Source organism: Pinus tabuliformis, chromosome 7 (assembly GCF_031772625.1).
Source record: "Pinus tabuliformis cultivar Carrire ecotype Pingquan chromosome 7, CPIR1, whole genome shotgun sequence".
NCBI classification, from domain to species: domain Eukaryota; kingdom Viridiplantae; phylum Streptophyta; class Pinopsida; order Pinales; family Pinaceae; genus Pinus; species Pinus tabuliformis.
In genome coordinates, this window is record NC_142293.1 from 1,603,543,534 (window position 1) to 1,603,558,407 (window position 14,874).

Sequence of the window (14,874 nt, forward strand, 5' to 3'; positions counted from 1 at the left end):
GAAGGGTTGACCTAGGACATGTCACCTTCTATTAGGGCTTGAAAGCACCTAATAGGGTTTCCCATCTATCCATCCCTAACACACGTAGGGAAAACTTTTACAAGACTTGGTCTAGTTGCATGTTTGAAGGTGATTCCAATTTGAAGTATTATTATGTTCTTAATAATTAAGTATGTTACACTATGATGCATCTATGATCATTGTCCTAATGACTTGTAACTTTTACTTGATTTTGAGATGTTTTTCCCAGGTGGTCCTTCACATAGCAGCAAAGGTCTCGAGGGCACATTTCATGTCTCCACTACACATCATATCCAGATCATTTTACATTTCCATAATGCAGTGATGACCTTGCAAATGTAGTGTTTCCACTTTAGAGCAAAGCATTTGATGCTTTGATGATTCCAACATATCATTGACACCTCATAGCAACCCCACATGTTGAAGCGTTAAGATCCTCTTGCTTGGTGTTGGGGATTCTTGATGATGTCCCTAGCAGACCCAACATGCCCCCAAGTTGGCCTTGACACTATTTGGTGGGAATGACTTGATCTAAAGTCCAGATGACAATGGTCATCCCAAGGATGACAAGGGAGGGTTTATACTAGCACTTGGGGCCACAATGCTAGAGAGAGTTGATGCCACTCACCCTTGTTTGCTTTGAGAAGTCACGTAGGGAACCCACATCATGCATTTTTGAGGCACTTCTTGAGGGATTCCCCTTAAGTATTGGATTTGATTATGATGATGGAACATCCCACTAGCCCATCTATGCACTTACACGGAATTTATTGTCTAAAAAGGGCATGACATCATGCTTGTGGTGGATATCGAACCACATGTGTGTGATTTTATGGCATACTTTTATTATTTTAAGCTATGGTGTTGGTTTGTAACCCCTTATCTTGATGAACACTCAAAATTAAACTTGTTGTAGGGCTTGGAGGTTAACTTTATGTTGTGAAAGTGAGGGATAGACATCATACATATAGAGTATCTCTCACTTGTCATTTTTCATCATCATACTTCATTGTTGGCCCCTCTTCTAAGGCGTGTTTAGCCTCTATTGAATTCGCTACATGTGGAGATGTGATTTTTATGGAGCTTTTGCTATTGGAGATTGGCTTATGTATTGGAGATCTCCTTTTGGGATTGAAAGGTGGTCTTTTCATGGAAGAAGTGTAAATGTATTGCATATTTTTCATTGTTTTATATGTAATTGAATTATTGCTAGGGCTTTTCTATGATGCATGCCTAAATGCAAATTATTTGTGGCAAACCTTGGTTATTTTTTGCATGTTAAAATACTTCTTCCTTGAAGTCCATAGGAGAACCCCTAGTGTGCATCTCCTATTTAATTTATCCCCTCAAAAAAAGATAGTTAGGGTTTTACAAAGTTGAAAACACAGTTCCCCCCTTACTCCAATCATTTTTCACTTATCTCTAAAAATTTCCATAAAAATCCATCACCCAAGTTCGATTAGGCATTGTGAATTTTTTGTTGATCAAAACCCTTCAAAATTTAAATATTTCTCTTATGTTTACTTTTCCTAAGCCTTTTAAGGCAAGCTGCTAGGGTTTTTTCCTAGGGCTGGCCTAATTTAGGGCATTGTGGATGAGTGTTTGTGGAAGAAAAAACTATCATTTATATCCTTACTCCTTTTAAATGCAAAATCTAGTCTTATTAATGGTAAATATTCCCATAGGAGGGTTGACCCCATCCTTCTCTCGATAAACTTGTGGCTTGGAAACCCAAACCCTAGCATTGCTTCAACTTAAGGCTTAGTTTGAGGGTTTGCTCTATTGTTTTGTTGACTTAATCTTCTAGCAAACCCTTTCTTTAACTTTTATGTCTTGGTAATCCTTTGTTGTTGCATATCAAAAAACCCTAGATCATACATCTTTATCTAGTCAAGGTGCATTATACACTACTCCTTATTAAGAAGAATTGAGCCTTTTGTCCATCATAGAGTGTCTTCACCTAGCTTATATCTTCATCAGCTTGAACCCTAGGAAACCTACCTTGTGGTGAAATTTCACTAAAAAATAGTAGGAATATCATTAAGGTAATAGTGGCAATCTTTGAGTCCCCTTACGAGTCCTGCTAAATTTTGTGGCAACTGGGACTTGATGATTTTATTTAATTTGAGAGGTTTTAATGCTTCAAGGACATTCTCTATAACAAGAAAAACACTGAATGGGACCAAGAAAACTCACTTTCAACAAATGGTGGCCATGGGAGATTCAAAGAATTAATATATGGAAAGCCTTACTCAGGATAGGCATAGGCATACCTTTTTACTGTAAGCTTAACTCTACCCAACATGTATGGCTAGGGTGCTATACTCGTAGTGGTTTTGCTTAATCGAAAAAGTGGATTTGTTATCATTAAAAGCAATGATTCATTAGGCATTATGTGCTCCAAAAGAATGAATATAAGGTCTCATGGTGCATTTGTTATCATTAAAAGAAAAAAGAAACGATTCATGGGACATTATGTGTTCTCAAAAATGAATCTAATTACAAACTAATAAGGTCTCATCATGATACCCCAGATAAATTTCCATCGAATTAAGAAGCAAAAACTGATGTCAATAAAAAATGATCAAATTTGTAAGTATATGAACCTAAATGTTCAATAAAAAAAACTTCAAAAGTGGCAAACTATATGCATAAGATTAAAAATCCTGATAAAGAGTTATAAAACATAACGTTCACATCCATATGACAAAACATTTCAAAAACCTTAAAAAACAAAAACAAGATACAACTCTACACAGCAATAATCTGTCTAGTCAAAAAGGTATAGATCAGGCTAATGAAACTAAGAAGGCATTAGACCTTCAATTATGCCATAATAATTTGGAGAATGATTGCAATCATGACTCTTGAGTAGTAGCATAACGTTTTTAAATGTCCTCCATTAGAGATTGATTTCACATGACATTATCATAACAATACAACTGGGTTTGGACAACTGTATATTCGATACCTAGAACATGTAAAAAAATGACATATGTACATCAATAGTACTCATAAGAAAAATTGTTATAACTAATCCTAACCAAAACAAGGAGTCTCATATATGAATTTGATGTCTGGCTACGTTTTGACCTTAAAAATATATTCTTGTTATTATATATTTTTTCTTATACTTTTAATCCTACTTAAATTACTAAATATCTAACACGGTATAGATCATAATTAGTCATTTAAGCCCACCTAGGCTATAAGAGTAATGAAATGAAGTAACAAGTACTCGGGACTTGGTCAATCTCCTCAAAAACTTAGGATATCAGAAAGGCTGTCTAACCATAATACTAACGACAATCTCCCAAGCAAACTGTGCCTTCTGATTGTTAGTGTACACCTACTAAAAAAACATTATTGTGCTAAACAAAATTTAGAGTCAGATATGGTTCAGCTGCATAACAGAGATTCAAGGGCGTGCAACAAACAGCCAACTATTAATGGAAATGCATGACCAGTAAACAAACATTGTTGTGCTAAACAAAATTATGATTCAACTGCATAACAGAGAGTCAAGAAAGCCTGAAAAAAACAGCCAACTATTATTATTGAGGCCTTGGCTAATCTCCACAACAATTCAGTTAGAATCTGCAGAGGTTGGATAACTATGGTACTAATAACAATTTCCCATCCAAACTATCATTTCTGATTTGCAACACCGCATTGAGAAACAAAAATTATGTCGCTGAATCCAAAATTCAGAAACAAATAAGGTTCAGTTGCATCAAAGAACTTAAAAGAGCTTGCAATAACACTTTTAACATTGTGCAAGTTTTTCTTAGCGTATCATCTTCAGAGTTTGAACCATTAGTCTTTGCCAAACATATATTTACAGAATCCATGGAGGCAGTGCCCTTACAAATACATGAAAAAAGGCTCTCTTCAACTGACTTCTGCAATCCTGGAAATTAATCCTTGATAATCATAGCAGTTGGTAAAACTGGTCCAGTGTTTTCTTGTTAAAAGGGCTACTAATATCACTTGGAAACTGTTTTCGATGTCTTTAGTCATAATAAATCAATCACCTATTGATTGATGTATGCAGAATGAAGCTCGAAGGATGATAGGAAACTGTAGATGTTATAACAAAAGAAAATTGAGTGTCATTATTCTAGACCAGTGACAGCTATAACTGGAACATACAGAATTCTGATGTCCCTCAGCTCAGCCTTGTCATTGCATTGCGGGCACTACACATTTTTGCAGAAATGCAAAATTAAAATCTTCAAGATTTACTCACAAAAGGAATAATACAAATTTGATTATCTTCTTCAATAACTTTAACATTCTTACCTACATTAAACATCACACAAGGGAAATCAACAATTTGCAAACTTGAACATTCTTACCTTACCAATATTGTTCTCTTGTCGCTGAAGCCACTGTCTAATACAAGACATGCCAAACATGTGTCCACAGGCAAGGGAGCTGCGCTTCCACATTTCAAAATTAGCTTTCGGAATTTTGATATCTCTAGTAAATCAAAAACCGTTTTGCTCTAAGAAGGAAAAATTACTTGGTTTCTGGTAGCATGATGTAAAGGACTTGAAAACTGCAAACAGAACAGTGCCAACTGAAGTTGGGCTATGCACATTAATCTGGGCTTATATGGATCTGTGCCAATGTCCATATTCAATGCACCCAATTCACCATCGAGATTCAATTTACTATTACACACACGGGTACACTAATGGAGAATTGATGCATCACCCCCAACCTCACTCAGACCTGTATCTGTCCACCCATCAGACACAATCATGCAAGCAGTTTTGTCTAAGATTCACAACAGACGACCAGAACTCAATCACAAAGCTCGGAGAACAAATTAGTCCTAAGAATTTCATCTGTAGGGGATTAAAAATCAATTCCAAAAATGGCAATGGCATCAATCATCACCTGCCAATATGGGGTGCTAGCAGCATTGAAAGGAATACCAAAATTATACTAAAATTTGGATATGGATTTCCAACTTGTTTATGGTCACTTTTCTTCCAATCCATGCTCTCCAAGGTAGTTTTGAATAGGTGTAGTATAAGCAACAAAGGAAAACATGCAGATTACCACCACCAGTGTTGGGTTGTGTGGGAACAAAAGAAAGCACTGGGCTAGAAACATCAGTTTCAGTTGCACTTGCAGAAGATCCTTGAGATCCTTCTGTATTTAAAGAAGACCCAATTTCAAACATTAACCTTTGTTTTTTGGCTTTAGGCTCTTCAAAGTCCAATTGTGCTCGATGCTTGGCATCTATTGGGGCTGTTGAGCAAGGTCTTGCATCGTGCCCAGAGAATTGTGCAAGGTGGTCATTAAACCTGTTTATTTCCCCTCTTTGTCATAAAAAGACTTTGCTTAAACCAACCTGTTGCACTCAAATTGTCAAGGTTACAGGGAAGCGGAAGTACCAACTTTTTCAACAAGGATCGGATCACATATCAACAGTACGTGTGTCATGGTCATCCCATTCTGCAAGTTATATAATGTAAATGATCTTAGTAAAACCTTGAGTCTATGTAACAACCTAGGTAAGCCTATAATTTGATGACGAATTCCATCCTAGGAGGTTTTTTAACCTCGCTGATTACCTATGTTTTTAAACACAGCTAATCAGAAGAGTTTTTTCCCTCCAGCTTAAACCCCAAAGCAAGGGTGAAATTTATTGTTGAATTATTAGGTGAGTCCTAGTGTTTTTAGGAAGACACTTTAGACACAGCTAATCAGAAGAGTTTTTTCCCTCCAGCTTAAACACCAAAGCAAGGGTGAAATTTATTGTTGAATTATTAGGTGAGTCCTAGTGTTTTTAGGAAGACACTTCCTCTATCCCTTCCACCAATGTCCATGACCCCTTCCATTATGTTCCTCCCCCTCTTAGGTCTCACAATCAACCCAAAGGTAAAAAGAGGATGAACACTAAGAGTTATTTCGCACCTCCCCCTAGCTCTATCCCTACTAGTGCCACTACTTCTGAACCAAGTCTAATTCAACCCACCTTAGATACTCATTGGAAAAGCAATGCACAGAAGTTGCTTTTCTATACATTGACTAATGGTGGTATGATGCATATCTCCCCTTTAATGCTACCCACTCACCTTATTACTAAGCAATGTGGGACTTTGTTATAGCTACAAGGAACAACTTCAAAGGCCCTAGTATGCATGACTTGAGGGGATCTCTTTTGTAAAAAAAGGTTTTGTCTATTAATGAATATTTAAAAGAGTTAAAAGAGTCATGGACCAGATGGATTGATGGAAAGAACCATACTATGATAAATTTCCTTGTCTCTTTCCCTCAAGGAACCATGTTTTTGAAAATCAATTGATGCATCTAATAGGGTGAAAGGTGCAAACCTATCATTTGAGCTTTTGGATGAGATAGTTAGGATAGTGGCGAAGCAGAATGTTGTGCAATTCATCATAGATAATGCCTCAAATTATGTTCTTGCTAGAAATATGATAAAGTCCAAATATAGCACCATATTTTGGACCCCATGTGTTGCGCATTGCATAGACCTCATTGAGGACAGAGGCAAAGTGGATTAGGTGAAGAATGTTGTAGAACATGACAAGTATATCACAAAATACATCTAGATTCTACAACCACTCATGCTATTGAATCTAATGAGGAAAAACATTGGGGGCAAGGAACTTGTTAGGATTGTCATCATAAAATTTGCAACTCACTTCCTCACGTTGCAATCTCTAACTTCCCAGTAACAAAACTTGCAAAAAAATGTTTTCCAATGATGATTGGAATGTATCTCGGTGGGCTCGTAGATAGGATAGAAAAGACACCAAAAAGAAAGTTTTTGACAACACTTTTTGCAAAAAATATCAGAGCCTATGAAAATTGGCAGGCCCATCTATGAGGCTCTCGATCAGGCAAAAGAGCATATAAGAGCAACCTACAAGGATAGAGTAGGTAAATATGGGCCTATTTAAGAGATCATTGATAATAGATGGAACAATCAACTCCATCATCCTATACATATAGACGGGTATTTCCTTAACCCAAGGTATGATTATAAAGCTTGGTTAGGAGAAAATCAGATTGGGGAGGTCAAAAGATGGATTGTGCAAGTGCTTGGAACACATGGTCCCCAATGAGTCTGAGCAGCAAGAAATACATCAACAAATTAGAGCTTTGACTAGGGCCACAAGTACCTATGGCAAAAACCTAGCAAAGATTGCAAGAGATGTCGATCAACCATGCCAAACTCACAATCTAAATTGTTGAACAATGAACTAACTTTAGTTTGTCTTTGTAGCACATTATTGGGAGTCACTTGGCAATCAATGTCCTTAATTGCAAAAGTTTGCAATTAGAGTCCTCCAACAAACTTGCAATGCTTCTGGGTGTGTGAGTAATTGGTCTATTTTTGAACAAATTCACACAAAGAAGAGAAATTATTTGGGACAAAAATGATTAAATCATGTTGTATTTGTGCGGTACAGCCTTCAACTAAGGTGCAACTAATTGTTGAACAAAAGACCAGATACAAATCCCATTGTGTTTGATGATATTGATCCAACTTCAAAATGGGCAGAGGAGATCCAAGTTCCAACCAAGAGAGTTTGATGTTGATTTTGATATTATGGAGTTGGGTGGGTTGATCCCAATGCAGATTTATTAGTCAAATCAGGAGTTGAAGGAAGCCCATATGCCCAACTATGATACCTTCGACTACTCCAATGGATTATCGGCTTTCGTCAATTGCTCAACTGTGCTTCAACTTCAACTAATGTAACTACTCTCAACTGACAATCTCATCGACTTGACTTCTATAATCCTGTCGACTTGTTGTCCTAGTTGATTGTTCCCGACAAAACTTGTAGAAGTTCATTCCTAGCCGTCTTACCCGACTAGTCAATCGATTGACTGAACTCTAACCAATTGAGATTACCTGCAAAGAGTAGAACATCTCAACATCTTTGAGGAGCAAGAAGCAACATTTTTGGGTGGAGTCCTCACAAGTTGTGATAAAACACAATCACAAATCCATCCTAAGTAGTTATTTACAGTTGATCACCTTCATCCCATTCATCTTCCTTCATTTTCCCCGACAAAATGTAAGTCCTTCCAGGTGTAGGGTGGCAAATTGAATATTCTGTTAATTCTCCATAGGACATGATTGAATGAAATGTGCAGCTTGCCTATCCAATCCAGAGGTTTTGTCTCTTCATTGACATCATCGTACTTGGAAATCAGAACTCTCTCAAGGAACCATTAATTGACATGGTATTCTTCTTGAATATATTAATTCCCATGATTCCTGTGATTAACTCGCGATCCAAAATGGATCAAGTGCCAAGTCTGGTTCTGAAAAGGAGTGCCAAGTCTGGTTCCAAAAGAGATAAAGATGAAGTTATAACATGAGGTCACACTAGGACAAGTGGGGTGATATCCTCTCTCTGCTTGTTTTGGTGTTTGTTGGACTATTAACGGAGTCACTCACTATTCATATGGTCGAGCGATAAATCACTCACCATATGAATAGTGAGTGACTCCGTCCCTTATGGTCGAGCCCCTACCGGTGATGGCGGCCAGTCGAGCCTGCTTACGCATCCTCTCGATGGCGGCCCTCTCCTCTCCCTTATGGTCGAGCACCTAAAGGTGATGGCGGCCAGTCGAGCCTGCTTACGCATCCTCTCCTCTCCCTTTTGGTCGAGCACCTAAAGGTTCAATTTACTCGTGGGATAACCATCACCTAATTCCTAGGCACGGGGGATCTACGGCTGGTCACGTCCAACTGGTAACGGGGAATTATCTCCGATGGGTGAGCCTATAAAAAATTACCTCATGTCTATGTCTAATGGGTTAATACCATTGGTAAGGGGGTAGGCAAGCTGTCTCTGCTTGTAGTGCTGTTGGGATTCCTACTGTCCTGTCTTATACAGGTGCTTATGGTTCAGCAGCTCAGTAGTAACTGTGTTCCGTCAGGTTCAGTGCCTTTCTTTCCCGATAGGGTCCTTCCCGATAGGGTTTTTCATTTCTTTTTCCCTTATCTTACGCTTCTTACTAAAGAGAATAGGCGCTACAATGAGGATCCTTATTACCTCAAGTGAATGCAATGACGACGATGGATGAGTTAGGGTGCCCTACATAGGCAGGTCTAATTGGTCTTTACCTTCTACGCTTATGGCTCACTCTTGAATGAAAGTGATTAGGTAAGTACTAGTAATAAAATATATATATATGTTATTGCGATCTCTACCTGACCCACCTCACCTGTCTCACTTGAATCTACCTCACCTGAGCCTGTTTCACCTGACCCTGCCTGAAGGTAAAGAACGGTCCAGCTTTATATAGATTGGTATAAATAGAAATATGCTCGCTAGGCAAGTCATTTAAGCAATCATCAGTGCTATTAGTATCCTACCCTGAATTAACTATGAGGATGCTGATGAAAGTACACGTCGTCCCTTCAAATAAGGATTGGTGAAAGTACGTTATCAATATCAATATATATGAGGCGAATCAATCAATAAATCAAGCTTTGTAAAGGTCCCTATCTGACGGCTAGTACGCCTTACGCTTACGAATGCTCACCTAATGAAAGAAAGTAGTTAAGTCAGTACCAGCCACTAATAAGATATATTGTCTTTCGGTCCCAACCTGAACCAACCTCGGTCCCCACCTGAGCCCGCCTCACCTGCCTGAGCTTACCTGATTCTGCCTCACCTGAGCCTACCTGACCTGATGGCCCAGCTCTAGCGAAGCAATAGAAAAGAAGGTCCCGGAGGGGCTTGCGCTTCCTAGTGCAAGGAACGTAGTGCTTGCTTGACGTTAGGAAAGCAAGGAACGCTACCTTTCATAAATATAAGATACTCACTTGCTCAAAGAAAGAATGGGAGATGCTCACTTGAAGGAGGATTGAGGATGCTCACTAACTCACTTGAATGAAAACCAATCTTAATCTTATTCAAAAGAAGCTTATACGAAAGGCAGAGTTTCAGTTCCCAAGGCGTCTGATGATAGGTTCCAAAGGCTGTTCCAAAGGCTGAGTGTCAGGATCCCAAGGAGTAGTTATATGAGGCGGCCCCGTAGGTATGAGGCAGAGGGTCCCAAGATAGATAGGGATGTTTCCCAAGGAGTAGTTCTGATGCGTTACCAGGGCTAGTCCACCACCACAAAAGGCAGTAGGTATTAGGTTACCATATTCCACCCAAGGCATAGGTAATAGGCAGAGGTTCCAAAGGCGGAGTTTAAGGCATTTCCAAAGGCTGTTCCAAAGGCTGAGTGAAAGTTTCCAGGGATGAGGGCATAGGGTGTTACCAAGGCAAGTCCCGCGCCTTTAGCTCTCACTCGCAAAGATCGAAGAGTGAGTGGGCCTATAAAGAATTTCATTTTCCTGCAGATTCTTCCAGGAAGACGGAACTCACCTTCCTTTATGGGTGAGCCATAATAATGAACCTTGGGTCTTTAGAACCCGCTTAACGCTTCCAAGGTCTCATCGCTTCGGTGAATCACGCATCTCGTTCCTTGAGTCAATGGCATCCATGACTAAAACAAGTGAAACCCTGTCCCTTTCCCTTGTAGAAGAAGAAGGTCTTTGGTTCGCCTCATTCCAGGCCAGGGAGATTGAAAGTTCTTGGCTGTGGTCTGAAAAGGAGTGCCAAATCTGATTCCAAAAGAGATAAGAAGATGAAGTTGGCTGTGGTCTGAAAATAGTAGGGTGCCGACAACAACTATGACAATAGTTACTATAAAGTTACACCAATAAACACAACAACAGAAACAACAATAAATACTAGTAATAGACACCGATATAGCAGAATTGCAACAGTAAACTCATTAATGCTAGAGAGAGCATCAACAAAATTAACTTCAGACCCACAATCTTTAAGCAATGTATGGTCATCACACTTAACCTCAAAACAAACCCACAAGATCCCTCAAAACCCTAAAATGCCTTACTCTAAGGCCTGAAGGCCTATTTAAAGTTGGTTCTCCCCTTTATTACATGCTGCCTTTTGCATGTGGGATAGAATAATGTAACACACTAACTTTATAACTTTAAAGTTTATTTTAAGTTATAAAAGCTACTTTGCTCTACTAAACTCTTAACCCCAATGACCCTTGATATCATTATTATCCCTCGTAATACAAAATTGGGCTGGGATAACACAGAAATTGTGAGTAACATGACAGGGTAGACCACTTACGGAATTTGATTTTCCATTGGGATGACATCCCATACACAACCAATTAGGTCAAGCAAGATGAGGGATCCTCCAAATGGTCAAAGAGTCGAACAGTTGTTCCTAACAAGGTAAAGTGGTAAAGGCAAGGAATAGGCAAAGGACACTCATTCTAGCGCTCCAGCATGCTCTAGGGATCAATCTAGGTCTGCCAGCTGTGGTATGAACCTCATTGTACTTGGACAAGTAACCGATGTTAAAATCGGCTATCATAGACATTAGAGACAGAGAAAAGAGAAGATGTTAACAAAGGTGACAGTTGGGATGCCCTGATCTGTGAGCCACTAGCTAACCCTTGCTAAAATTGTATTGCCCCGCATAATCTCGGGCAAGCCTGGAGAGTGTTGGTTTTGTCTCTCAAACAATTCCTTTTTAGAAATGGCAATTTTTGTCGTTTTCTCTGCCACGATGGGCCAAATTTTATGATTAACTCTGCCATAACTCGACCACAATAGTCTATGTCTGACCAGGGAAGCATTTCTGTTTTATATTGTAAAAATAGGGCCAAATTTTATGATTAATTCTGCGATAACTACACCACAATAGCCTACGTGTGACCAGGGAAGCATTTCTGTTTTATATTGTAAAAAAAGTTGTAAGGTAAAGTTATTTCCACAGTACAAAGAAAGAAAAAGGAAAAGAAAGCAATAGAATTTGCGTGAGATCAGTTCTGTTCATTTATGTTTTCATTTCTTTTCAGATATGCATAAGATTATAAAGTACACAGGCGCAAGTTCCTAACAAATTGAAAACTTCTACCACCTGTAACTCCATCTATACTCGACACTTCTACACATAACATTACAGCGTAGACTTTCAGTAATCTTCCTCACCAATAGTATTAGAAGAAGCAACGTTGCAAATACCATTTCGGGGAATATATAGTCGGGTGCAGAAAGAAACTTATCAAAGATATCGAGGAAAATACAGGCAGGCATAAACTTGGAACTGATATCTACAACCTGAGCAACTCTGAAAAAATCAGTAAAGAAGAGAGAAACCGGAGAAACTTGCAACACTTGAGAAGCAAAGATTCAACCCTATCGTCAAGAATTTATGTTGTAAATAGTGTTTTACTAATAGAAAATCGTGTTAAAGATATTGGAAGGTAGAGAAAATGCTGCAGGTTTTGCCCTCTTCCCACAGCTCTACACATACCATATATGATGATCCCCTGCAGTCGTCCACTCCTCCATACAAATAGAACAATGCAGAGCCTCGGTATTTCTTGTAAGAAGTAGATGACTTCGAGCACCTGTTCTCTTATCTCTATCCATATGAGAACTTAATCCCTTGTTATTGCTTTGTGCCTCCTCTTTGCACTGTTGAACATCTGGACTAACTACTAACATAAACTGATTCGACCTTAACTGACATTTCATTTTCCTGTGCTCCCTCAATTCTTTAATTAGCTTTTGTGCTCCGGCCACAAGATCTTCTCGTCGGTCCAGTCCAAGAACATCTGTCAAAGTGGAGTGAATAACACCTGTCAAAGTGGAACGAATTTGAGCTGCTTCTTTCTGAACTTCCCTCTTGACTAATGTTTGAAATTCCCTCTGTTGCTGCTCAAAGTCTCTTAACTTTTCTTGCAGAGCTTGCACAGTTTCCTGATAAGAACAAATAATGTTCTCTTTATGCTTCTTTCCCAAGGTCTTCTCCAGTTTCCCATGTTCCAAACCACAATTATTTACAAATGAGTCCTCTTCTGCTAATCTTTTTTCTTCATATAATTTGCCTAAGCCACGTACTACTTGTTGCAGATGGTTCTCCTTTTCTTGTATCTCCCTTTCCAATTTGTCCTTCCCTAGACCACTGGCATTGGATGGATTGGACTCAACTGAGCATGAACTTCCAGGATGACTTGGACGAGCCTTGGAAAGAGCTATAGCATCAGACCTTTCTTGCTCCCTCTGTGCTTCTGCCAGTTTATCTGTGGGCCCTTTGCAAGGTCCAACACCTTTGCCAGGAATGTGCATAAAATGGGCTTTAACCCTCGTATAACTGCCTTGCCAATTAGCCTGACAAAGTGTACACTGAACTTTTGCACATCCACCTCGACCCTTGGGGCTACTTCTCCTCTCACAATATTTCCAAAGGGGACTGGGAAAATTGACTGACATAATGTGAAAGTTGGAATGGAGAATTTAAAAAATTAATAATACAGAAAATCTGAACCTGGACTTCCTCTTCGCTGGGCAGGTAGGTTGCCGGCCTGGTCACGACTGGCTACATATCCTGTAACCGAACACTGTAGAACATATGCATCAGAAAATTCCTGAACAAGGTTGCCGAACTCGGCCAAGGCAGCGTTTTGACAGTAAACCTTGAAGCCATACGTGTCGAATGCTTTGAGCTAGTCTCGATTATTGAATTCTAGCCATCCTATGAGTTGACGTACCATGCATAGTTGAAAAGGAGAATTAGGGGCGGTGTTTTGGGCTTTGCTGGTTACGCGTGGGTTCCATGGGCTGCTTTGCCTCATGGACGTGATTAAAATGTTTTATCTCATTCATGTTTTTTTTTCCCTCGCCCACACAGTTTTGTTCACAAAGAAAATTCCAAAGAAAACGGGGAATGACCTTTTGAATATACAACGATCATGGTATGAAAAGTGGACAGGTGGTGGTTTAATTTATTTGGAGGTATAATTTTTAACAAAGAGTAAATAAAGGGTTGGTAAGGGAGGGGTTATTTTTAGCCCTAATAAACAAATAGAGATACAATATGTTTGAAGTTTGGGTGATATATCTAACAATTAGTTAAATATCTTACACTATGGCAAGGTTTGGAATTAGCAATAAAAAGGTAAATCTTCAAGATCTCAATGTGAGGGGAAAGAAAGAAATAAATTTAGAGAGCAGTGTTCCAAATTAATCACATTGAAAGGATTGGGTCGACGTTTAGAACCAACTAATGTGGTTCATCCTCAGGACAAGGTTCACGAGACTAAAGATAACCTATGAGACAGATTGTTTCTTCATATGCTTGATGTATTCAGCTCTTTTTCTATGAAGCTTCAAAATAAATGCTCCAAGCTTCTCGACAAACCCCTCGCTAAATAGATTATACCAAGAGCCAGCTGCCAGCGTATCTGCATAACTTTCCTTGTTGTCTTTGAAGGCCTCACATTCTAAAATGAAATGTTTTTCTGTTTCCACTTTTCTAGAAGAACAAAAAATGCATACTCTTTCTTCCCACACTTCCTTTGGCCTTTTCCAACACCCTATTTCACAACGGAGTTGATGAGAATTAGTCCTTAACTAAGCAATAAGAATTTTGGCTCTCTAAGAGATATTGGCCTCTATGTATGCTTTTGGTTGATGACTATGAGTGGGATTAAACACTTCAATATAGTAATTTTTCTTTCTTTCTAGCTCCTTATCCCAAGTACGTTTGTGGAACTTTTCCATAACAAAAGCTTTTATCTCTTTGCTATTTATGGGACACGCATTCAAGCAAATACCCCATTTACTAAACCATTTGTTATTTTGTTGCATCCAAATTTTTTTTTCTCTTGCACAATCTATCATTAAAGACAACCTTAGGCCATCTAGCCTCTTCCATTTGCTCATGTTTTTTAAATACCTTATGACTCGCACCATAGCAATTGCTTCAATAGGAGCAGTCCCTATTCACTTAACAAGATATCATA

The 14,874-nt window shown here is 38.9% G+C and overlaps 1 protein-coding gene across 4 annotated transcripts; it reads right to left on the reverse strand.

Annotated features, from left to right (window-relative positions):
• Window positions 1-3,693: 3,693 nt before the first annotated feature.
• Window positions 3,694-13,750, reverse strand: LOC149254277 (uncharacterized). 4 transcript variants are annotated; one of them, XM_089460113.1, is made up of 3 exons: window positions 12,381-13,750; window positions 4,385-4,458; window positions 3,694-4,101 (listed from the first exon to the last, which is right to left on the reverse strand). In XM_089460113.1, exons 1-3 carry the CDS (start codon window positions 13,340-13,342, stop codon window positions 4,052-4,054), a joined length of 1,086 nt encoding a protein of 361 aa, XP_089316239.1. In that variant the 5' UTR covers window positions 13,343-13,750; the 3' UTR covers window positions 3,694-4,051. The 4 variants fall into 4 exon arrangements, with proteins under 4 accessions (XP_089316239.1, XP_089316238.1, XP_089316240.1 ...); XM_089460112.1 differs by having other exon boundaries at window positions 4,380-4,458; XM_089460114.1 differs by having other exon boundaries at window positions 3,694-4,220; window positions 12,381-13,749.
• Window positions 13,751-14,874: the final 1,124 nt, after the last annotated feature.